Source organism: Hyperoodon ampullatus, assembly GCF_949752795.1.
Source record: "Hyperoodon ampullatus genome assembly, chromosome: 3".
Taxonomy (NCBI): Eukaryota; Metazoa; Chordata; class Mammalia; order Artiodactyla; family Ziphiidae; genus Hyperoodon; species Hyperoodon ampullatus.
In genome coordinates this window covers 42711170-42735842 of record NC_136916.1, presented here as the reverse complement: position 1 = coordinate 42735842, position 24673 = coordinate 42711170, and the positions used below count along the sequence as shown (strand labels likewise).

At 39.3% G+C, this 24673-nt stretch overlaps 1 protein-coding gene across 1 annotated transcript in view; it reads right to left on the bottom strand.

The window, feature by feature from the left end:
* TMOD3 (tropomodulin 3) overlaps positions 1-24673 on the bottom strand; it is a gene marked incomplete at its 3' end in the record, with an annotated part of 95347 nt that overhangs the window by 41263 nt on the left and 29411 nt on the right. The window contains exons 2-3 of the mRNA XM_079698774.1: positions 13671-13864; positions 8459-8615 (exon numbers count right to left, since the gene is read on the bottom strand). Of these exons, the coding sequence (XP_079554900.1) occupies positions 8459-8615; positions 13671-13796 (283 nt within the window). The 5' untranslated portion in view covers positions 13797-13864. The remainder of the gene's footprint in view (positions 1-8458; positions 8616-13670; positions 13865-24673) is intronic.

The window sequence follows — 24673 nt, the reverse complement described above, 5'->3', positions numbered from 1 at the left end:
TATAGGACATTCCATCCAAAAACAACAGAATACACATTTTTCTCAAGTGCTCATGGAACATTCTCCAGGATAGATCATACCTTGGGTCACAAATCAAGCCTTGGTAAATTTAAGAAAATTGAATTTGTATCAAGTATCTTTTCTGACCACAATGCTATGAGACTAGACATCAATTACAGGAAAAGATCTGTAAAAAATACAAACACATGGAGGCTAAACAATACACTACTCAATAACGAAGTGATCACTGAAGAAATCAAAGAGGAAATTAAAAAATACCTAGAAACAAATGACAATGGAGACATGACGACCCAAAACCTATGGGACGCAGCAAAAGCAGTTCTAAGGGGGAAGTTTATAGCAATACAATCCCACCTTAAGAAACAGGAAACATTTCAAGTAAACAACCTGACACTGCACCTAAAGCAATTAGAGAAAGAAGAACAAAAAACCCCCAAAGTTAGCAGAAGGAAAGAAATCATAAAGATCAGATCAGAAATAAATGAAAAAGAAATGAAGGAAACGATAGCAAAGATCAACCAAACTAAAAGCTGGTTCTTTGAGAAGATAAACAAAATTGACAAACCATTAGCCAGACTCATCAAGAAAAGAAGGGAGAAGACTCAAATCAATAGAATTAGAAATGAAAAAGGAGAAGTAACAACTGACACTGCAGAAATACAAAAGATCATGAGAGATTACTATAAGCAACTCTATGCCAATAAAATGGACAACCTGGAAGAAATGGACAAATTCTTAGAAATGCACAACCTGCCAAGACTGACTCAGGAAGAAATAGAAAATATGAATAGACCAATCACAAGCACTGAAATTGAAACTGTGATTAAAAATCTTCCATCAAACAAAAGCCCAGGACCAGATGGCTTCACAGGCGAATTCTATCAAACATTTAGAGAAGAGCTAACACCCATCCTTCTCAAACTCTTCCAAACAATATCAGAGGAAGGAACACTCCCAAACTCATTCTACGAGGCCACCATCACCTTGATACCAAAACCAGGCGAGGATGTCACAAAGAAAGAAAACTACAGGCCAATATCACTGATGAACATAGATGCAAAAATCCTCAACAAAATACTAGCAAACAGAATCCAACAGCACATTAAAAGGATCATACACCATGATCAAGTGGGGTTTATTCCAGGAATGCAAGGATTCTTCAATATACGCAAATCAATCAATGTGATACACCATATTAACAAGTTGAAGGAGAAAAACCATATGACCATCTCAATAGATGCAGAGAAAGCTTTCGACAAAATTCAACACCCATTTATGATAAAAACCCTGCAGAAAGTAGGCATAGAGGGAACTTTCCTCAACATAATAAAGGCCATATATGACAAACCCACAGCCAACACTGTCCTCAATGGTGAAAAACTGAAACCATTTCCACTAAGATCAGGAACAAGACAAGGCTGCCCACTCTCACCACTCTTATTCAACATAGTTTTGGAAGTTTTAGCCACAGCAATCAGAGAAGAAAAGGAAATAAAAGGAATCCAAATCGGAAAAGAAGAAGTAAAGCTGTCACTGTTTGCAGATGACATGATACTATACATAGAGAATCCTAAAGATGCTACCAAAAAACTACTAGAGCTAATCAATGAATTTGGTAAAGTAGCAGGATACAAAATTAATGCACAGAAATCTCTGGCATTCCTGTACACTAATGATGAAAAATCTGAAAATGAAATCAAGAAAACACTCCCATTTACCATTGCAACAAAAAGAATAAAATATCTAGGAATAAACCTACCTAAGGAGACAAAAGACCTGTATGCAGAAAATTATAAGACACTGATGAAAGAAATTAAAGAGGATACAAATAGATGGAGAGATATACCATGCTCCTGGATTGGAAGAATCAATATTGTGAAAATGACTCTACTACCCAAAGCAATCTACAGATTCAATGCAATCCCTATCAAACTACCACTGGCATTTTTCACAGAACTAGAGCAAAAAATTTCAAAATTTGTTTGGAAAAACAAAAGACCCCGAATAGCCAAAGCAATCTTGAGAACAAAAAACGGAGCTGGAGGAATCAGGCTCCCTGACTTCAGACTATACTACAAAGCTACAGTAATTAAGACAGTGTGGTACTGGCATAAAAACAGAAAGATAGATCAGTGGATCAGGATAGAAAGCCCAGAGATAAACCCACGCACATATGGCCAACTTATCTTTGATAAAGGAGGCAGGAATGTACAGTGGAGAAAGGACAGCCTCTTCAATAAGTGGTGCTGGGAAAACTGGACAGGGACATGTAAAAGTTTGAGATTAGATCATTCCCTAACACCATACACAAAAATAAGCTCAAAATGGATTAAAGACCTAAATGTAAGGCCAGAAACTATCAAACTCTTAGAGGAAAACATAGGTAGAACACTCTATGACATAAATCACAGCAAGATCCTTTTGGACCCACCTCCTAGAGAAATGGAACTAAAAACAAAGATAAACAAATGGGACCTAATGAAACTTCAAAGCTTTTGCACAGCAAAGGAAACCATAAACAAGACCAAAAGACAACCCTCAGAATGGGAGAAAATATTTGCAAATGAAGCAACTGACAAAGGATTAATCTCCAAAATTTATAAACAGCTCATGCAGCTCAATAGCAAAAAAACAAACAACCCAATCCAAAAATGGGCAGAAGACTTAAATAGGCATTTCTCCAAAGAAGATATACAGACTGCCAACAAACACATGAAACAATGCTCAACATCATTAATCATTAGAGAAATGCAAATCAAAACTACAATGAGATATCATCTCACACCAGTCAGAATGGCCACCATCAAGAAATCTAGAAACAATAAATGCTGGAGAGGGTGTGGAGAAAAGGGAACACTCTTGCACTGCTGGTGGGAATGTGAATTGCTACAGCCACTATGGAGAACAGTATGGAGGTTCCTTAAAAAACTAAAAATAGAACTACCATATGACCCAGCAATCCCACTACTAGGCATATACCCTGAGAAAACCATGATTCAAAAAGAGACATGTACCAAAATGTTCATTGCAGCTCTATTCACAATAGCCCGGAGCTGGAAACAACCTAAGTGTCCATCATCGGATGAATGGATAAAGAAGATGTGGCACATATATACAATGGAATATTACTCAGCCATAAAAAGAAACGAAACTGAGCTATTTGTAACGAGGTGGATAGACCTAGAGTCTGTCATACAGAGTGAAGTAAGTCAGAAAGAGAAAGACAAATACCGTATGCTAACACATATATATGGAATTTAAAAAAAATGTCATGAAGAACCTAGGGGTAAAACGGGAATAAAGACACAGACCTACTTGAGAATGGACTTGAGGATATGGGGAGGGGGAAAGGTAAGCTGTGACAAAGCGAAAGAGAGGCATGGACATATATACACTACCAAATGTAAAACAGATAGCTAGTGGGAAGCAGCCGCAGAGCACAGGGAGATCAGCTCGGTGCTTTGTGACCGCCTGGAGGGGTGGGATGGGGAGGGTGGGAGGGAGGGAGATGCATGAGGGAAGGGATGTGGGAACAGATGTATATGTATGACTGATTCACTTTGTTATAAAGCAGAAACTAAAAAAAAAAAAAAAAAAAAACAATCCTTAATATATCTTTTGTCAGCTGTGCCTTATTAGCTGCCTAATACCTTCTTTTTTGCTGTCAACAAAATTACAGTTATTAAAAGGAGAACATTTATTACTGTAGGACAAAACGTTCCCAAAATGCATCAGACATAATGCCTTGAATTTCACCTAATTAGGATGAATCCCTCCTTCTCAGATGTTGACATATGCTTTTAATTCTGTAAAATGTACTATTATAAACAACCATTTCACAAATCACAAAATGAAATTACTAATATATCTCTATATAACAACCCTCAAGTGTTCTTATTCTGTAGGTCTTTTTGAGGCAGTCTGAGATGATCTAGAAAGATAAAATTTGGCATGAGTGTACAGTTTTTGTTCATGGTCAAAAAGAAAAATCATGAAATGTTCAATTTTCAGTTTTATGGGGATTCCCTTTTGTCATACCAGTTCTGTATAATTTTAGCTCCAGAAAGAGTGTGTCTTTAAGTTAAAAAATAACAAGTATAATTAATCATCATTTAGTCTCAGAACATAAGAAAGTAGTTGGATAACTATTCCTTTTAGTGGTTCCCAATTTTTCTTTTAAAAGAGAATTGAGTAGTCATCTTTAAAAATAATTTACAATGAGAGATCCCTATGAGATTCTGGCATATAACTTGGAAGGAGTTCAAGGAACTGAGTGAATCGCTATAACATTCCCTGGTACAGAAAACTAATACTGCCATTGGGGACTGAACTCTGAAACCAGTCATCTTAGTATGAAAAATGATTTAGTTTAGAGAACAATGGCACATTTTACAGATTCTAGCTAGTCTGAGTACACCAAAAAAGTAAAATGCTCTTATTTCTTAACAGGTTTGCAAACTGTTTTAAGAAGAACCAGGAGAAACTCTCCTGTCTGGGAAGGCATTCTCCATCTGAAAGTCTATCTCCTGTGAAATAAACCATTCAGTAAGAAACCTGGGACTCAACCCAGGTGTTTAGGTAAAGAGTCATTAGAGAGGCAGCTTAAAAAAACAAGCTTCTGAATTCTCAGAGCTAAGGAGGGGATTCACATTTAGCTTGATTGGAAGGTATGCTAATACGACGTAGATGAATTATTCTGAGGATCTTCTGGAATGTGATCAAAATCTTGGGGATGAGACCCAAAGAAAGGAAGGCATATTAGTGACTACGAATAACTAAGGCCAACCAATTTAAGGATGAGCTCCAGGGTGGCTTTAAGAAGCCGAGAGCCGTCTCTTAGCTGTATTTCAAAACAGAGCTCTGCAACCAAAGTTCTCCAATTGTTGAAGGTAAACTTGCCCTTCTTCATGTCTACAATACTGTAACATGGCTTTTAAGGCTTGGCCTGAGGAACATGACACATAGAGGGCCCATAAATAAACGCATGCACCTATGGTCAACTCATCTATGACAAAGGGGGCAAGAATATACAATAGAGAAAAGACAGTCTCTTCAATAAGTGGTGCTGGGAAAACTGGACAGCTACATGTAAAATAATGAAATTAGAACATTCTCTAACACCATATACAAAAATAAACTCAAAATGGATTAAAGACCTAAATGTAAGCCCTGAAGCCATAAAACTCCTAGAAGAAAACATAGGCAAAACACTCTTTGACATAAATCTTAGTATTTTTTTGCATCTGTCACCTAAGGCAAAAGAAAAGCAAAAATAAACAAACAGGACGTGATTAAATTTAAAAGCTTTTTGCACAGCAAAGGAAACCAAGACAACCTACTGAATGGGAAAAAATACTTGCAAATGATATAACTGATAAGTGGTTAATACCCAAAATATACAAACAGCTCATAAAACACAACATCAATAAAACAAACAACCTGATTAAAAAATGGGCAGAAGATCTAAAGAGATATTTTTCCAAAGAAGACAAAGAGATGGCCAACAGACACATAAAAAGGTGCTCAACGTCATAATCACCAGAGAAATGCAAATTAAAACCACAATGAGATATCACCTCACACCTGTCAGAACAGCTATCATCAAAAAAACCCACAAATAACAAAAGTTGGTGAGGATGTGGAGAAAAGGGAACCCTTGGTGGGAATGTAAACTGGTGCAGCCACTGTGGAGAACAGTATGGAGGTTCCTCAAAAAACTAAAAATAGAACTACCATATGATCCAGCAATTCCAGTCCTGTGTATACATCTGAAGAAAACAAAAACACTAACTCAAAAAGATACATGAACCCAATGTTCATGGCAGCATTATTTACAATAGCCAAGATATGGAAGCAACCTAAGTGTCCAACAACAGATGAACAGATAAAGAAGATGTGGTATGTATATACAATGGAATAGTACTCAGCCATTAAAAAGAATGAAATTTTGCCATTTGCAACAACATGGATGGACTTGGATGGTATTATGCTTAGTGAAATAAGTCAGAGAAAGACAAATACCACATGTTATCACTTATATGTGGAATCTAAAAAATAAAACAAACTGGTGAATACAACAAAAAAACAGACTCACAGATATAGAAAACAAACTAGTGGTTACCAGGGGGAGAGGAAAGGGGGCGGGGGCAAAATAGGGATAGGGTATTAAGAGGTACAAACCACTATGTATAAAATAAATAGGATAGGGACTTCCCTGGTGGTCCAGTGGGTAAGACTCCAAGCTCCCAATGCAAGGGGCCTGGGTTTGATCCCTGGTCGGGGAACTAGATCCCGCATGCATGCCGCAACTAAGAGTCCACATGCTGTAACTAAAGATCCTGTGTGCCACAACTAAGGCCCAGCACAGCCTAAATAAATACATATTTTAAAATAATTAAATAAATAGGGTACAAGGATATACTGTACAGCACAGGGAATATAGGTAATATTTTATAATAATTAAATGAAGTATAACCTTTAAAAATGTGAATCACTGTGTTGTATACCTGAAACTTATAAACTGTACATCAACTATATCTCAATTTTTACAAAAAGGAATGAATGAACGAATGAATGAATGAATAAATAAAACCGTCTCTCTCTACACACACACACCCTTTTGGTTCTATTTCTCTGGAGAACCCTGACTAATACAAGTATCTAAGGTAGTGATTCTCAACTAGAGATAAGGGGAAGTGGGGTCGATAAAAAGAGCAGAGGGGTTGGAGAGGATGATTTTGAAAAGGCATGGGCAGACCTTGTGGAATACCTACTCAAAAGCCATTCACAACCTTCATCTATTACAGAGGTGGGAATACTAAAACGAATTTTCCACCTTCCCCTGCAGCTAAGGGATAGCCATGTAACAGAGTTGTGGCCAGAAGGGCTTCCTTCCCAAATAAAAAGCTAAAGCCTTACTAGGAGAAAGCACTATGCTCTAACCATTCTCCCCCCCTGGCCTACTAAGGATTCAGATGTAAAACCAGTGCCTGGAAGAGCTGAAGATCAACTCTACTGCTGCCACCATTCCCCAGTGTTCCATGCACAGCATTTTAAATAGGAGTGCAAGCAGAATCTGGCTTCTTAGGCCAACCTGTACTGAAAGCTGAGAAATTTAACCTACTTCATGTTAAATGTTATTATATAGACAGCTTTTAAAATTATAGCTGTACTCCTTCTCCACTGAGGCTAGCTAAGGTCAAAATCTGCAATGGGGGGCTTCCCTGGTGGCACAGTGGTTAATAATCTGCCTGCCAAAGCAGGGGACATGGGTTCGATCCCTGGTCCGGGAAGATCCCACATGCTGCGGAGCAACTAAGCCCATCTGCCACAACTACTGAGCCTGCACTCTAGAGCCTGCAAGCCACAACTACTGAGCCCGTGTGCCACAACTACTGAAGCCCACACACCTAGAGCCCATGTTCTGCAACAAGAGAAGCCACTGCAATGAGAAGCCCGTGCACTGCAACGAAGAGTAGCCCCCACTCGCTGCAACTAGAGAAAGCCTGAGTACAGCAATGAAGACACAACACAGCCAAAAATAAATAAATAAATAAAATAAATTTTTAAAATCTTCAATGGGAAGGACTTGGACTAGAAGAATTTCCTGAAAGTAATGATTATGAAGCACTGACAATTAAAATTATAATGGTTATGAATCAATGAATTAATAAGGAAGGCTGTAGGGTAAGAGTCTTTGAAAATATGTCCTGAATTTTTTTATGGCATTCCACTTTAAAGACAGGAGTTAGAATTGAGTGGCACTTTGACATCAATGCATTTTGTAATACAGTAGTGCATTTAAAATTTTACCTCAGTACACTTTTAATATTTGCTACAGTTGAGAACTAAAGAATTCTAAAGAGAACTAAAAATCACTGTGTAATAAAACCTCACTAACAAATCATTAACAAGGAACTTACTGGCCAAGTACGTGAATGTAAAGGAAGTGCCCAAATTACCTAATATTTATTTATTTGTTTGTTTGTTTGTTTGTTTTTGGCTGTGTTGGGCCTTCGTTGCTGTGCACTTGCTTTCTCTAGTTGTGGCGAGCGGGGGCTACTCTTCGCTGCAGTACACGGGCTTCTCATTGCAGTGGCTTCTCTTGTTGTGGAGCACGGGCTCTAGGCATGCGGGCTTCAGCAGCTGTGGTTCGTGGGTTCTAAAGTGCAGGCTCAGTAGTTGTGGCACATGGGCTTAGTTGCTCCACAGCATGTGGGATCTTCCCAGACCAGGGCTCGAACCCATGTCCCCTGTGTTGGCAGGAGGATTCTTAACCACTGCGCCACCAGGGAAGTCCCCTAATAATTTTTACAGTCAACAGTATCATATCTTTGAGGCTATCAATGATGCACCTTTAAAAATATTTTCTCCAGTCCTACCTGTAAGAAGAAAAATCGAGTGCTGTCAAATAATGACTTCAAAATTCTGTGCTTACCTTTTTTTTCTCCAGTGTAGGGCACATAGTCTTCCCTGTCCTTATGCTCCAAAGCTTCCTTCTCCAAATATGAAAGGAGGTGTTCTCTATCAAATGGCCCTGTGGCAGACTTTGATGTCTGGTTCTTCTGCCGGAACCCTGCAGGCAGAAGGGCATTCTGCCAAAGAGAATGAATCAGCCATTATGACCAGCAAGAATGCCAGTGCTATATACGTCCAGATGTTACCATCTAAGAAAGATTTATAGACTAGAATGGGATGTAGGCATTAAAGACTTCATTACAGGGTTTTAGGGCAGCAACATAAAAGTGTTCCAAACAAAGTTTTTAAAAATTAGGTAGAATTCACTTACATTATTATTAAAATAGGCACATTCACCTTTTCTTCAGAAAGTATTCTACTAGCAGGAAACACCCTTTACTTTTTAAGTATCCTGGGACAGTAATGATAAGTAGTTTGTAATGCTTAATAACAGCTCAGCATATATGTATACATAGAAAATAATTCCATTGCAAAAGAATGTTAAATGACTATATACATCATAGTCCTTCATAATGTCTGCTATTTCATCATAAAGACTTTCTCAGAAGAAAAACATGTATATCATACAGTAGGGTATCAGGATATTAATGTTTACTTGTTTGTGTTTAAATGCAAAGGTTCAACTTCTGCGTGTACGTTATGTGTGTATATATCAGCACTAGGACGTATCTGCAGCAACCACTGTCATTGCTACTCAAGACACTCAGAGATTCTCACGGCAAGAGTTATATCCCTAGGTTTCCACCTGGGTACAGCCTTTTTGAGTGCATGGAGTAACAGAGTCGGGGAGGGGTGAGAGGCAATGGACTAAAGTTGTCCCTTTTAGTCCCTACTCTGTATTTTCACTAAGCCCAGGAATAACAAGCGGTGACTAAACAATGTGAGCTGCATCTTTTTGCTTGTCAAAAACCAAAGAGGTGATACTACCTTGTCTCACAATTCCCAAGTATTCTTTGCTTTGAAAATGGGAGATGGCCAGAAAAGTTACACAAAAGGGCCAACTCTGTTCTACAACACCTCACAATATTGGCAAGGATGCTGAATCTCCTAGGTGTTATAAGATCATTTTTCATTACAAAGAGTGATCTTGTATGGATAGTGATAATAAAAAATACTCATTTTATAACTAGAAAATATGGCACTTCAACTTTGGCCATTTGCTGAAATCCACAATAATTTTCATAAAATTCACCTTTGTGTTTTCCTCATGTAATGGTGTATGCATAACACAGAAAGCTCACCTATCAAGATGAAATACAAGAGGTTTTTCCTAACCATGCACCAAAAATGTTTCTACAACACAAAATTGTCTATAGGAATATAAAAAAGAAACACAAGATTTCTACCCTCAGACTTTGAAATCAAGACAAGACTTGTACATGAAGAATCCATTCTCAACAAACCATCAAGTCCTATCCATTTTTACTTCCTAAAAAACTGTCTAACTTTTCTCCATCTCCAATACCATTACTTTGGTCTACACTATGATCCAAGCTGGGATGGACTATTACATTAGCCTCCCAACTGGTCTCCCTGGATCAGTTGCTGATACTCTTCAACCTTCACTCCCACCCGCTAAGGTCATCCTAGCCTCATCTCACATACCCTCCCGTTCTAACCACATCAGCCCTTGTTCCTCCCTGTACTTGCCATATACTTCTTTCCCTGGAATGCTCTGTCCATCCTTTTTTGCACCTCATTTTTCAGACTGCAGCTCCATTCCCCCAAGGAAAGCTTTTCCTGACCTCCCATTATATGCTCTTATATATGGCACGATTATTTGATTGATGTCTAACTCCTCACACTCCTACCAGACTATACATCATGAGGGCAAAGACCACATTTGTTTTGATCACTCTCATATCCCTAAGCCTAGCATAGTACCTGAGATGTATAGGTTGCCCCCCACCCCAATACTTATTGAATAAAGATTTGAGAATACTTTTAAAGAAAAATGCTCGTTAAGGCAAATTAATATAAGTTACTTTCCTTCACCATCAATAAGGCACATGTATACATACTGCTACTTCATGGCGGTAGCAATGGAGTTGCATTATACCACCTGCCTGTTCAAGCCCATGTCAAACATACAGGTTTTAAATGATATGTTAGCTTGAATCCTGGCCCTTAAAAACAGTCTTTGACCACAAAATAAATGACAGCTAACTGGCTTTGGAGGTTATGAGCTAAGCTTTATTAGAAGCACACTTTAATCAAGAAAGTTAATGGATCATAATTACTTAACAAATAGATAAAAAACTCATTAAAATGACTGCCTCTGAAAATTACATGCTTCTCCCTTGCAGTGGAATTTTGTTGTAATAATTTATTCCCAGTCTTAGAAACGAAAAAATACCTTTTGCCTAGGCCTGGCTGGCTGTCTTTTTGAGACAGAAGTTTTGAGAAAACACAGTTAAGCTAGCAAATAAATATACTGAATGCAGAGTAAGGAAAGTAAAATAGCCCTCCAAAATATAACAAAATAGCACCATATACAAACTTCATCTGCTCTTCTCTTATCTACCTTCTGAGACTTTGTAAGGTACAGTGTGTTCCTCTGGTTGAAGTAGCTGCTGCTACCCTGGCCCTCTTGTCTGCCCTGGTCCTTTACCGAAACACTTTCCAAAAACTTCACCCAACGAGTGGCAAGCTGTCAGTAAACATCACTGTTCTTCTAGTCTCAACTAACAGTATCTGAGGTTGCGGAAGTTACAACTAGGGTTGGGGAGTCTGCAAAATACATCCAGAAGTTAGAACCCAAGCCTCCCCATACAAGAAGCAGGCCATGGATTTGCAAATAAGAAAATATAAGCCATCAGCTTTTAGACCTATAGAATAAAGCACGAGTTAAAGGGGACTCACTGTAGTTTAACAGAAAAACCACTAGACTCGGCCAGGGATCAATCAGGTAGTAAAGGATCTAGTCTCAGTTCTTTCCCTAATTGTAATAACTGAGGCAAGTCACCTAACTTTTGTTTTCCATCTGTGAAACAGAGGGCAAGCACTAGATCAGTGTTTCTCAACCAGGGGTGTTTTCATCCCCCAGGGGACAACTGGCAATACCCGGAAACATTTTTGATTGTCACAGTTGGCGGGAGGGCATATTAATCACTTTTAAAATTTTCTGTATTTTATGATGCTTTGACATCTTGGGGACCTTGTTAATCATGGAAAGACTGCCCCTCCCAGGGCTAACTAATTCCTAGAGATAGCAAACAACTCCCCACAAGCCCCTGCCATGTGCCTCTCACACGAAAACCAGCCAATCCAGAGCCCACACCCCCGACCACCTCTTTCATCTTTCACACACCAAGCCAATACTTCCCCTGCCCTAAACTGCCCAGGGCCAGGAACTGGACAACTAGAGACCACTCCTATAGCCCAGAGCCACTGAAATTATTCAAACTATCCAATTTTAAACTTGCTCAAATCTGCCCACCCTGCCTCACCTATTCCTTCCCTTGGAAACCACAAGAAAAGTTCTGGGCCACACTTGCACCTCACTCCTACCTCCTGACCAACCCAGCTGCTCCCCCATGTGGCCCTGCGTGGCTTGGTGCGCCTCCTGCTGTTGGGAACTGAAAGTAATAAACTCTTCTTCAAGGAACTTTCCATGTATGGTATCTCACCAGACCTGATTAAAACAAAATCCCAGGTACATTTTAAATCAGGAGGGTATGCTATTAGTATGTTGTGAGTAGAGGCCAGGGATGCTGCAAAACATCCTACAATGTACAGGGCAGCCCCACAGCAAAGAATTATCCAGCCCCAAATGTCAACAGCGCCAGGGCTGAGAAACCCTGGACCAGATGAACTCTTATGCTCCTACCATTTGATTCAAATAGGTCTGATAGGCTGAACTGCCTGGAGCAGATACTGCTGTGACATGCAAAACAGCACTGTTATTCTGAGTTACCTCCACAGACTTAGGTGCACTGAAAAATCTTCCCTATAGTAACAATTATGGTTAAGGGATTTGATCAGTGGTATTGACACATTACCCAAGTGCTAAAGTAATGCTGAGAAAAGGAGTGTAATTCTCAATATAAATTAGAAAACCTTCTAGCAGGAAATAAATGTGTGGTAGTGACAAGAACATTTTCATAAAACAAACTCTTACCACAGTCCTTAAAAGGCACTAAAAGTCAACGTCTTTTTTTTTTTTTTTAAGTCAGTGTCTTGTCATAATAAAATGCAGTAAAAAAAAGCAGCCTTGGGCTTCCCTGGTGGTGCAGTGGTTGAGAGTCCGCCTGCTGATGCAGGGGACATGGGTTCGTGTCCCGGTCCGGGAAGATCCCACATGCCGCGGAGCGGCTGGGCCCGTGAGCCATGGCCACTGAGCCTGCGCATCCGGAGCCTGTTCTCCGTAACGGGAGAGGCCACAGCAGTGAGAGGCCCGCATACCGCAAAAAAAAAAAAAAAAAGCAGCCTAGCAAATAGCCATTACCTTCAGATCAATGAGCCACAACCTTAGTGTTCTCCCCTCACTGCCTCCCAGCCGCACACGCCCAGCCACAACAACCACTCCAAACATACCAGGGATTAACAATCCCAGGGTCAAGGGTCTCCACCTTAGCCTTATGTAATGCATAAGGTAAGCAACGGCCATTTTGCAAAATAAAACATATATACATATATTCACATCTGCTCTACATGGATTGCAGTATTGCCCAGAGTCTGCTTAGATCTATTCTACCAATAACTAGAAACTTTGATCCAATTTGGTCAGCATCTTTCAGAAAGGTAATAATTAGATTTTAAGGTCATGAAGGACCCTCTAGAGACACTCTCTACACTGCAGCCATCCTGGTACAGAAGCCCTGAAGAGGCATAGAAGCTGGCGTACGTCAAAGAGCTAATCATCTGCTGCATTTTACCAAAAACATTCTTCCCAGCCCAGAGAGAAAAGATTTCTTAAAGGGAAGAAAATTTCAGGAGATGTTTGAAAATAAAAATGTTGTAGAAAATAGTTTAGAACAGTCATGTCATTAGAGATACCAGGCAGAAGTGGGGGTACTGGAAAGGAAGCCAAAAGTTCATGTGGATAAAGAGGAGGAGGGGGATGGCAGTGTCAGGGAAAAATCATGGAAAAGCTAACTGTTCAAAGGCAGCTGCTTAGTATCAAAGGGTTTGAAAAATTATTTCATTTCTCTGTATTGCCTAGCACCTACCTCAGGGTCAAGATCATCCAGCACAGTTTCCAGTTGTTTCAGTTCTATTTCTGACAGATTCCCAAGGAGTTCATCTTCATCAACGTCCTTGTACTTTTCTAAGTCCTTCCGGAATGATAGTGCCATGGTTTGCAGTCACTTAATTTTTGCTATTCAGTACAGTCAGAAGTGATTTCTTATTTTTTTTCTTAAAGCTATGGAGAGAAGAAACAAAAACATTTAAAATATTAAGTCATCCCCACCTAATTAGATCTATTTTAGGTTAAATGAAATGTAATTTCCATGTGTCATATATTCTTTGACTATGTATCACACACTACCCTTGCCTATGAATCATTCAATGTCTTTACCTTTTGTCTTTTGTTGACAAAAAGCAACCAAACAAAAACAAAAAGTCACACTGGGAAAAAAGAGGGGGAGGAGAGAATAAAATTGAAATCCATTAAAACAGCTACTTGACAGAATTTAGATTCCTGATAACTGAGCTTTAGGGGGGAAGAACTTATAATATGTACCAAAATATATTTTTTTCCATCAATTGCTTTCAAATGATTGCTACCAGTACCAGAATACTTTGTTTAAGCACAGTATGTTTGAGGCATGCTTGTTTTCCTGTAAATTGCTTAGAACATTATTTTCTGACTCAATATTAATATAGAAGAGATATTAATATACTTCCATGGGAGGAATGGCCATTGGAAAAAACATTTTTTGAAAAGGTTCATTTAAAAATTTTTTTTGCATTTTTTCTTCTAATTTATATTTTGTTGCATTATGAAAACAATACATTTATTTGGCAAAGTAATCTAGGTTACAAGTTGAAATAAAAGAAAATTCTGAAGAAAGTGCACTGATTATTTTTTAAATATGAAATATTCGATGTATTCTAACCAATACATACTAGCATTCTTATTAGGAAAAGGCATTTTTAAAGGAAAAAAAAACATAGCATTCTGAAAAGGTTTCAGCAAAATATTCAAAACCATGCTGCGATATGTCATCCACTGACTGGCAAGATTGGTCAGGAGGGTCTGGTGGCAGGAAAGGATCTTCACCATTTCCTCACCATGTTCATCTCTCCCAAACAGCTATGAAGTGACTCAAAAAGCAGCATCTTTCCAGATATAGCAAGACTATTCTATAGGAAAAAAAAATACTTAAAATAAGTACTGCAAAAAGCATGAAGTAAAAATGAAGTATTTCTATAAATTCTAGCCATATATGTGGATCATTTGCCTCATAAAATGTTCCTATGTGAATAAGAAATAATCCTTAGACTTCCTGATTTGGCTATATTTTTCTTGGCTGTAAAACGCCCAGTACTTCAAAGTTTGGATATACTTTCTACTCCCTTCTCCCAAGTTTTCCCAACTTAATATTTTAACGAATACATTTTCCTCCTCAAACTAGTAACATTTTATGGACCCTTTTATGTGTTTTCATATCCTATGAAGACAGGAAGGTTCACCACAGGGGTCTGTCAGCTAGCAAGCATCTGGGACGAATAACAAGCAAATTAACAGAGCTGTGCTTATGCAGATGTTAAATTGCAGGCATTTTGTGTAACTGCCCAAGACAGGTCTGGGTTACACCTGTTCTTCTGGCACTTCATTGGTTGAGCAGTTACCCTGGATTTTTTTCGCTTTTTTGAACACATAATTATCATTGTTGTCATTACTAAGTTTGGTAAACATCCTTTGTATTTCCAACTTTAAGACAACAAGCTTACCAAGTATCCTGAGAGTGTATTTTCTCAATTAAAAATAATACAGTCTGAGGAGACGATTCAATAGAAGGTAGTAGCACTTTCAAATATATTAACCGTAAAATGCAATTTTAAAGAAGGTGGCACAGGACTTCCCTGGTGGTGCAGTGGTTAAGAATCCGCCTTCCAATCCAGGGAACACAGGTTCGAGCCCTGGTCCGGGAAGATACCACATGCCACTGAGCAACTAAGCCCATGTGCCACAACTACTGAGCCTGCGCTCTAGAGCCCGTGAGCCACAACTACTGAGCCCATGTGCCACTACTACTGAGGCCCACGCACCTAGAGCCCGTGCTCCACAACAAGAGAAGCCACCGCAATGAGAAGCCCGCGCACTGCAACGAAGAGTAGCCCCCACTTGCCACAACTAGAGAAAGCCCACGCACAAAAATGAGGACCCAACGCAAACATACATACATACATACATAAGTAAATAATTCACTTTAAAAAAATAAAATAAAATAAAGAAGGTGGCAGGCAACTTTAGGAGAAAAACTAAGTAGATGGAACATTTTGAAAAAATACTCCCTTTATTAAAATACCAATGATATGGTATTTGAGACAGATAAGGGTAAGAAATTGATAAAAGTACATGAATAGGTACCATGAGTAATTATTTAGTTTTCACTATTCTTTAATGTTTGGACAATCAATCCAAAAAGTTTTTAATGTAGTTTATATTTTTGAGGTTTATAACATACAATAAAACCAACTTCTTGTTCAATAAATATTTCAAAGAAATACATATTATTTTGAGCATCCCCTCACTTTACTCTCAAGTGTTCCAGTTTGGGCCATAAATTCAACGGTCATCCTACTAATAAGATATTACAATGGGCAATATGATAGGAATGAGGTGTTAGGGGCAAAGGCAATGTTATATGCCACCCAGGGTCTATAGGTTTGGAATATGACATCCCTTAGAGTGACTAAACAGGTTACTCCAGAGATGGCTCCTTATCCCAAAGTAAAATCTGTCAAACAAAGCATGTTTATAGTATTGCTTAAATAAAATGAACACCATGAACACACCACCCAGCCTCAGAAAGAAAACATTACTTTGTACTCTCATGTTCCCCTTTCCAGTTGCATCTCTTCCCCCAAAAGAAGTAGCCATTGTACTGAATTCTGAATTAATCATTTCCTTACTTTCTTTAGTTTTACCTTAAATGTACATATCTTTAAACAGTTTTAGTTTTGCTATTTTTTGCATATATATATATATATATGGACTCACACAGTATGTATCCTTCTGTGACTTGGTTTTTACACTCAGCATTGCTTTGAGTTCATGCTTAGAGCTGAATTTCTTTCATTTTCATTTCTATATAATATGCTGTTGTATAAATGAACATCTGAATTACTTGTAGTCTTTCCTGCTCTACTTTTCTGCTGTTACCTATTTCCTGGTATACATGTGCAAGAGTTTCTCCAAGTTGTCCAAACCTAGGAATGGAATTGCTGGGAAAAGGGTATGGTATTACTCAAGTTTACTAGGTAATGTCAAACAATTCTCAAAGTGGTTGTACCAATTCACATTCCTAGAAGATTCAATGCATGACAATTTCATGTTTCTCATCCTTGCTGATTGTTGATATTATCAGTTGTTGTGGGGGGGTTTTGCCCATTCTGGTAGATGTGAAATGATATTTCATTGTGGTTTTAATTTGCATTTTGCTGAGTTATGATGAGGTTGAGTATCTTTTCATACGTTCTTGGCCTTAGTCACTTAGACATAGTGGTGTTCCTTAGTCTGTGAAGAATCTTTGCCCGTTTGTTTTTTTTTTAATAAATTTATTTAGTTTATTTATTTTTGGCTGCGTCAGGTCTTCATTGCAGTGAGTGGGGGCTATTCTTTGTTGCGGTGCGCGGGCTTCTCATTGCAGTGGCTTCTCTTGTTGCAGAGCACAGGCTCCAAGGCACATGAGCTTCGGTAGTTGTGGCAGGAGGGCTCAGTAGCTGTGGCTCCCAGGCTCTAGAGCACAGGCTCAGTAGTTGTGGCGCATGGGCTCGTTGCTCTGCGGCATGTGGGATCTTCCCGGTCCAAGGGTCGATCCTGTGTCCCCTGCACTGGCAGGCGGATTCTTAACCACTGCGCCACCAGGGAAGCCCTCTTTGCCCATTTTTATATTCTGTTATCTTTAAAAAAAAAAGTAGTTGCTCCTTACTATATTCTGGATACTAATCTTGTCAGTTATATGTTAAAAATCTCTTCCATTTTCTTTTTTTTTTTTTTTTTTTCTTCAGTATGCGGGCCTCTCACTGTTGTGGCCTCTCCCGCTGCGGAGCACAGGCTCCGGACGCGCAGGCTCAGCGGCCATGGCTCACGGGCCCAGCCTCTCCGCGGCATGTGGGATCTTCCCAGACCGGGGCACAAACCCGTGTCCCCTGCATCGGCAGGCGGACTCTCAACCACTGTGCCACCAGGGAAGTCCTCTTCCATTTTCTTTTAATTCATTAGTTTATTAAGGTATTTCTAGGGGGAAACGTATCAAAGTGTTTTTCATTTAATCATTTAAGGAATTTACTTCTTTGGCTTGTTTTTTCCTTTTCAAAGCAATGGAAAGGCATTTCCTTCAAGTTCGGATTATGAAATCTTGCCAAGAACTTCCAGGTACTATACCAGAGTTTCCCAGAAGCTTCAATTCTGCTTCAGTAAAAAGCAAACAACTGCTGCTCATCCTACCTAATGCTGCTCAAAACTCACCACAAGTGTTCACATGCTCAGAGTCTCTAACTTGATTGTACCTTCTCTCTCAACTCTCATCCTTTACTGAGGATTATCTGTGTGCTGACAGTGCGCCAAGTATTAGCAAGAGAAGCTCAGAACTCCTTAAGAAGGGAAGCTCTGGAAGCCGTGCTTTGCTCTGCTTTCTGTCCCATGGATAACATGTCCTCTCTTGCTTGTCCTCTGCCATCTGTATATTGGAAGGGGAACAAATTCTGAATGGTTTCAACCAGTGTGCTAGAAAAGTATCTTAAGTCTACACTAGGTCTACAGGAACTTTTTTAATCCCCAAGCTAATGTAAAATACATTTCATAAAAATACACTTCATAATCTACACAGCACAGGAACAGATTTTTTTAACCATAATATTCTCAGTCTTTTTTTTTCCTAAAGGTTGTATATAAGCAAAAGTTAGTTTTGCCAGATAAGTTAGGTAAACTTTCAGGCGGATGTAGAAAATCTTTTAACTTGAAATTCTGGTATGATCAGACTGTTTAATTCTCCATCCTTAACTCACTTTTTAGAGCAGTGGTTTTCATGTTTTAGGCTGAATCAGAACCCCCTGGTGGGCTTGTTAGGACACCACACCTGGGCCCCACCCCCAGTTTCCTGATTGAATAGGTCTATAGGGTAGGGCTGAAAATCTGCATTTTTAACCAGCTGCCAGGTGGTGCTGATACAGCTGGTCAGGAACTAGGCTTTGAGAGGCACTGCTCTAGAGGAACTGACTTCATAAATTTGTAAATTCTGACAACTAGGTCTCACATTCTTGTGGCAGTCTATCTTGTCCTATTCACAGGCTGCAGAACTTTGTTAAAATAGTCCCCAGAGTCTATGGGATCTGTTGCCATGGTACGCTTTCCTTTTCACTCTGCCACTGCTTCACTGGATTTCAGTTAGCAGAGGCAATACCGAGGAACATAAGGAAACTCCTGGAGTATTCTGGGCCAAAAGCTTTCATTCCATTAACCAACTTTCTTTTCATGTATTACTAGTCTCTAGAATCCTCCTTATTTTTCACACAAGACTTTCAGGACCCTGTTAATTTCCAGGTGGATTCTCAGCCATCTCATTTCACAGATGTTTTAAATTTTAGCTTTCTATTTAGATACTTTTAAAATAGCTGTATTCTAGATCTTTGGGATCATTTTTTTAAATTTATTTATTTATTTATTTATTTATGGCTGTGCTGGCTCTTCGTTTCTGTGCGAGGGCTTTCTCTAGTTGCGGCAAGTGGGGGCCACTCCTCATCGCAGTGCGCAGGCCTCTGACTATCGCAGCCTTTCTTGTTGCGGAGCACAGGCTCCAGACGCGCAGGCTCAGTAATTGTGGCTCACGGGGCTAGCCGCTCCGCGGCATGTGGGATCCTCCCAGACCAGGGCTCGAACCCGTGTCCCCTGCATTGGCAGGCAGATTCTCAACCACTGCGCCACCAGGGAAGCCCCTGGGGTCATTTTAAATGAAGCACTGTTGTGAGATTTCAGATGCCATATTTACATTTATTTATCATTGCATCAGCACCAGGTAGAACTGCCTTAATTGTTCTAAACTAATACAGAGGCAGTCTTAATACCTAAATGATGCATTTGCACAAAATGGAGACACAGCACTACGTAACCAAAGGTTGCTCTGAGATTCAAACATAGAAAAATAGTAGAAGGGGACTTCCCCGCTGGTCAAGAATCCATCTTTCAATGCAGGGGACGCAGATTCAATCCCTGGTCAGGGAACTAAGATCCCACATGCCACGGGGCAAATAAGCCCAAGCGCTGCAACTACTGAGCCCGCGTGCCTCAACTACAGAGCCCACGCACTCTGGAGCCCACACGCCACAACTAGAGAGAGAAAAACCAGCATGCCACTAGAGAGAAGCCCGCACGCTGCAACGAAACATACAGCATACTGCAACGAAGATCCTGTGTGCTGTAACTAAGACCTGATGCAGCCAAAAATAAATAAATAAAATGTTTAAAAATCTGTATAAAAAAGAAAAATAGTAGAAGAGCTATACCTGCACATGGCAGATGGTCAGAGAGGCACAGTGAACTCAAAGAGAACTTGTACTGAAGCAGTCAGTGCCATATTCCCATCGATGGCAATTTAGTTTTTGCAAAAATCAATTAACACTAGGATCCACAATAATTTTTTAAGAGAAATACTTCTCTATTTAACCAATCTCCACTTATTTTTCTTCAGTTTCACATTTTTTTATAGAGTAAGGTCTTGACACTGACTATTAAGAAAAAAACTGGAATTACGTGATTCAAAGTTACATTCTCTCAAAATATGAGGTGTTAACCCCCATTTCATCACTATTTCAACAGGGCAGGCTCAGAGTTCAGCCTCTTATCTGTTCTCTCTTAAATGCACACATGTGATCATGTTGTTCTCCAGTTCAAAAATCTAAAATAGACCCATAGTACCTTCAATGGGGTTAGGCAAAGTACAGTGTCAGTGGGCCAAACTCGGCCTGCTGCCTATGGCTGTGAATAACGTTTTACTGGAATAGTCCCATTCATTCACTTACGTATTGTCCATGGCTGCTCTTGTGCCACAATGGCAAAGTTGAATAAATGCAACAGAGACCCATATGGTCTGTAAAGCCTAAAGTATTTACTATCTGGCCCTTCAAAGAAAAAGTTTGCCAAGCCCTGACCTATAAGATAAAGTCCAAATTCCTCAGCATGATATACGTAGTTCACAACCAGGTCCCAGCTAGCTTTCTATTATAATATTATCTCCGGCTGCTCACCATCACATAGCCCATAGGCCAAATAGGCCCCAAAGTTTTAGGTCTCTAGGCCATTTGCTTATTTCATTCCCTCTCTCCACAATGCATGCACTCTTTCTCATTTACCTCTGTCCTCAAACCCCTACATATTCTTCAAGGCCTAGCTAAAATGTCATACATATCTTCCCTGAAATTTTCCCTGCTCTCCTGTTTGATAGGACCCCCAGGAAAGATTAGTATCTTCAACTGATAAGATCAACATACGATAAGAGAATGTTTCCCAAAAAAGTAGATAGAACAAATGACTATAGAATGATGGTAACATAACCATGGAAAGAAGGCAGTAAGCAGGCAGATATAAGAAAATGGGGTTCATTAAGCAAGATTTGGCCGTGTTCATGAAGCACAAAGGAGGTATGATATCCTGACCAGCAGACGTGATTGGTTGGTTCCCACTGCAGTTATATGTCCCATCTGAAGAAGCATCAGATGGCCAATGCCTGATGTCATTACATCACTCAATTCCCCTTATTCCTCTCCATGCTCACACCAAGTAATCTTCTAATTAAAACTTGGCTATTCATGTAGTCTTCCTCACTGTAAATTAATAAACTGATGTTTTGACTTACGCACCAGTCTTTTATGAGTGTGGTTAGTATGGGTCACTTTTTAAGAAATTAGGCACCTATTGGTGGATTGAAATCAGGTCTCTGCAAAAGCAAAGCTGAGGACCATCACATGAAATCCTATCCCAAGGATGGCTGGTCAGCTACTCCTAAAGACACCCTCTATCTCATGTCAAACCAACAATGACAGTGTATTAGGGCATCTTCTGTCTCTCTTGCTGGACACTGTAAGCCCCTTGATGAAGAGAGATTCTCTCCTAGATCTCATTTCTTACTGGGTTGCCATCACCAGGTGCAGTACGTGGTTACACATAGTTAAGCCAAATTTGATTTAATTGGATCATATATCAGTCTCTCCTTTCCCTTTTTTGGTAGTTCCCTCTACCTGCCCCAGATATCTAGTATCTCTCTTGCTCCCTCACTCTATTTCCCTTATCACAACTAACAAGGCACTGATAATCAGTCCTTGATACTTCTGCTAATCCTTTACAACCTCTGCATTGTTCATCTTTTCTTCCCTCAGTGTCAAACCATTTTGGCTCAGAGTTCTCTGCTGTCTAATCTTCCCTAGTTAAAACAAAAGAAAAACATCTGATTATCAGTCACCAGACCTCTGAAATTAAATACATGCCCTGATGATGATTTGATTTTCTTTTGAGTAGAAATGAATTTCCTCTTTGGGAGATACCAAGCCTTACACGTCAGACGTGCTGGGCTTATGACTGCGTGTCTTTTCCTCACTGGCTTCTCCTAGGACCCCTGGGTACTGAACCAACCTGACCCGCCAGATCAGAAACTTCTTTTTTTCTGTCACAAGATTCCCAGGTGATTGTTTTCCAATATATTTACTGTTCATTCAACAAATATTTTTGAACATCTTCTGTACCAGAAATTGACTTGTTCCAGACAATAGGCATAAGAATTATACAAGACAGACAAGTTCCTTGCTCCAGTTTAAAGGTGGTGGAAAGACAAAAAACAATGAACAAAAAACCAAGGTAATAACAGATAGCAATAAATATGATAAGGAAAAACCCAGGACAATGCTATAGGAGAAGTGAGGGTCGGGAAAGTTACTTTAAGTGGTTCAGATAGACTGTTCTGAAAGGTGACTTTTAAGCCAAGATCTAAAGGTCTCTCGCAACTCTCTCAGCCTAGGACTCTGCTAACAGCAGCAATCTAGGTGAAAAACAATGGTGGCTTTGCTTGAAGTTGTAGCTGTGGAGACAGAAGTGGGAAAAAACATGTGACATATTTTAGAAGCAAAGCCAAAAGGACTTGTTCACAGACTGGCTGTAAGGAGATAAGGACAAAAGATGCCCTAAGGGATGACCTCTGTGTTAATTTCAGTTAGTATTTAATAATTTTTGTTGTTGTTGTTCCATACCTATTTTTTCTGAAGAGCTGAACATGGCCCTATGCCACCTATATTTCTAGGTCTGAAAAAAAAAAGGTTCTTGGTTAATATTTTCATAATCATTTGTTTTGAGATCCACATTGTAAACTGTTCTCATATGACAAATCTTGAACACCCATAATAATAATAACCAATTAATGAAACAAAATAAACCAATTAAAAATTACTAAATAAAACAATTGCTGGCTATGGTCTTTAAATATATTTGTAGGCTAAACAAAAGTGCCTGTCTATGTTAATACTATTTCTGGCATCATCTTTTGCAAAGAGCTGAGACTAAAAAGTGAAACAAGCAAATATTTTCATGATTTAAAAAAAATATTATACAATTACTGTTCCAAACTTATTTTTCTCTCCAATATTTTTAATACTTATAGTCAAACTGCTGAAGAAGAGATGATCATGAATTTGGCACCCAGCAATCACTGTGATTTCAAGATCCACACTGCTGACCCTCAACACCTAGTCTCTGAGTTCCTTGACCTTCTCTCTTCTGATGGTCCCGTCCTCTGCCCTACCTCAGCTCTACATCCCTATGGTTGTAACCTAGTTCTAATCATTACCAATAATTGTACCCCTGCATAACTCTCAATTTCTTTGATCCTCTCTCTCTGGAACTCCTCTAGCAAAACCCCAATCCTGGTTAAAACGCTCTTCCTACTTCTCACCTGTACCAGGGTGACAGATAAAGCAGGAGAAAAACACACCAACTGACCAGCCATATTTAATATTTATCACCACTAACATCAAAGAGTGCTGCCTACTAATCCCACTGCATTTCCCTAGTCCAGTGAGTCTCCCACAATCTGACTATTTTACTTCTTCTTTTCCCTCAGACCTTTAATATTTCTTATCTATCACTCTCAGATGAAGACCCTACCTTAATATTTCACTGACAATATAGAAGCAAACATAAAAGGATAACTAAGCTCCCACTGCTACATCTACCAACCGACCTAAATTTGTACCCATATACTCTATCTTCTCTCTTGTTTTTATAGATAAACTGTCCAGACTCTTATCTAAAGTGAATCCCACTGCCTGTGACCAAATCCCATCCATGCTCATTTATACAAGATCACTTCAATAATTGGGCCCTTTTTCTACAGGATCATGCCCATCAGCATACAGACTGTAACATACCTCCCAAATTAAAAACAAGCATTCCTTTGACTTCATATCCCCCTCCAGACACTTCGCATCCCCCTCCCAACAATTTCTTGGCTTCTCTCTATAGCAGAATTCATTGAAAGAACTGTTTTTGGTATCCCAAGTTCCCTCCCTCTTATTCTCTTATACCTTCTCCAATTTGGCTTTTGTTCCCAGCATTTACTCCACCCAAACTGACCTTGTCAGCAATGACCTGCATGGTGCCAAATCCAGCTGTCAATTCTTTTTTTTAATTTTAAAATATTTTATTAATTATCTATAGTATATTATTACATTTTATAAATTACATATAGAACTGTACATCATTCTGATGTACAGTTCTGTGAGCTTTGATAAATGCAGAGAGTTGTACAACCACCACCATAATCAAGATACAGAGACATCAATTCTTAGTCCTCATCTTAGGAGGCCTATGAGAAGGAGCAACTGACAACAGATCACTCCTTTATCCTAAAACACTTTTCTCACTTGGCTGTGGGGACATTATTTTCTCTTGGTCTCCTTTTATCTCTCTGACTCTCCCACCTCATTCTCCTTTGCTAGTTCCTCCTCATCTTTCCTACCT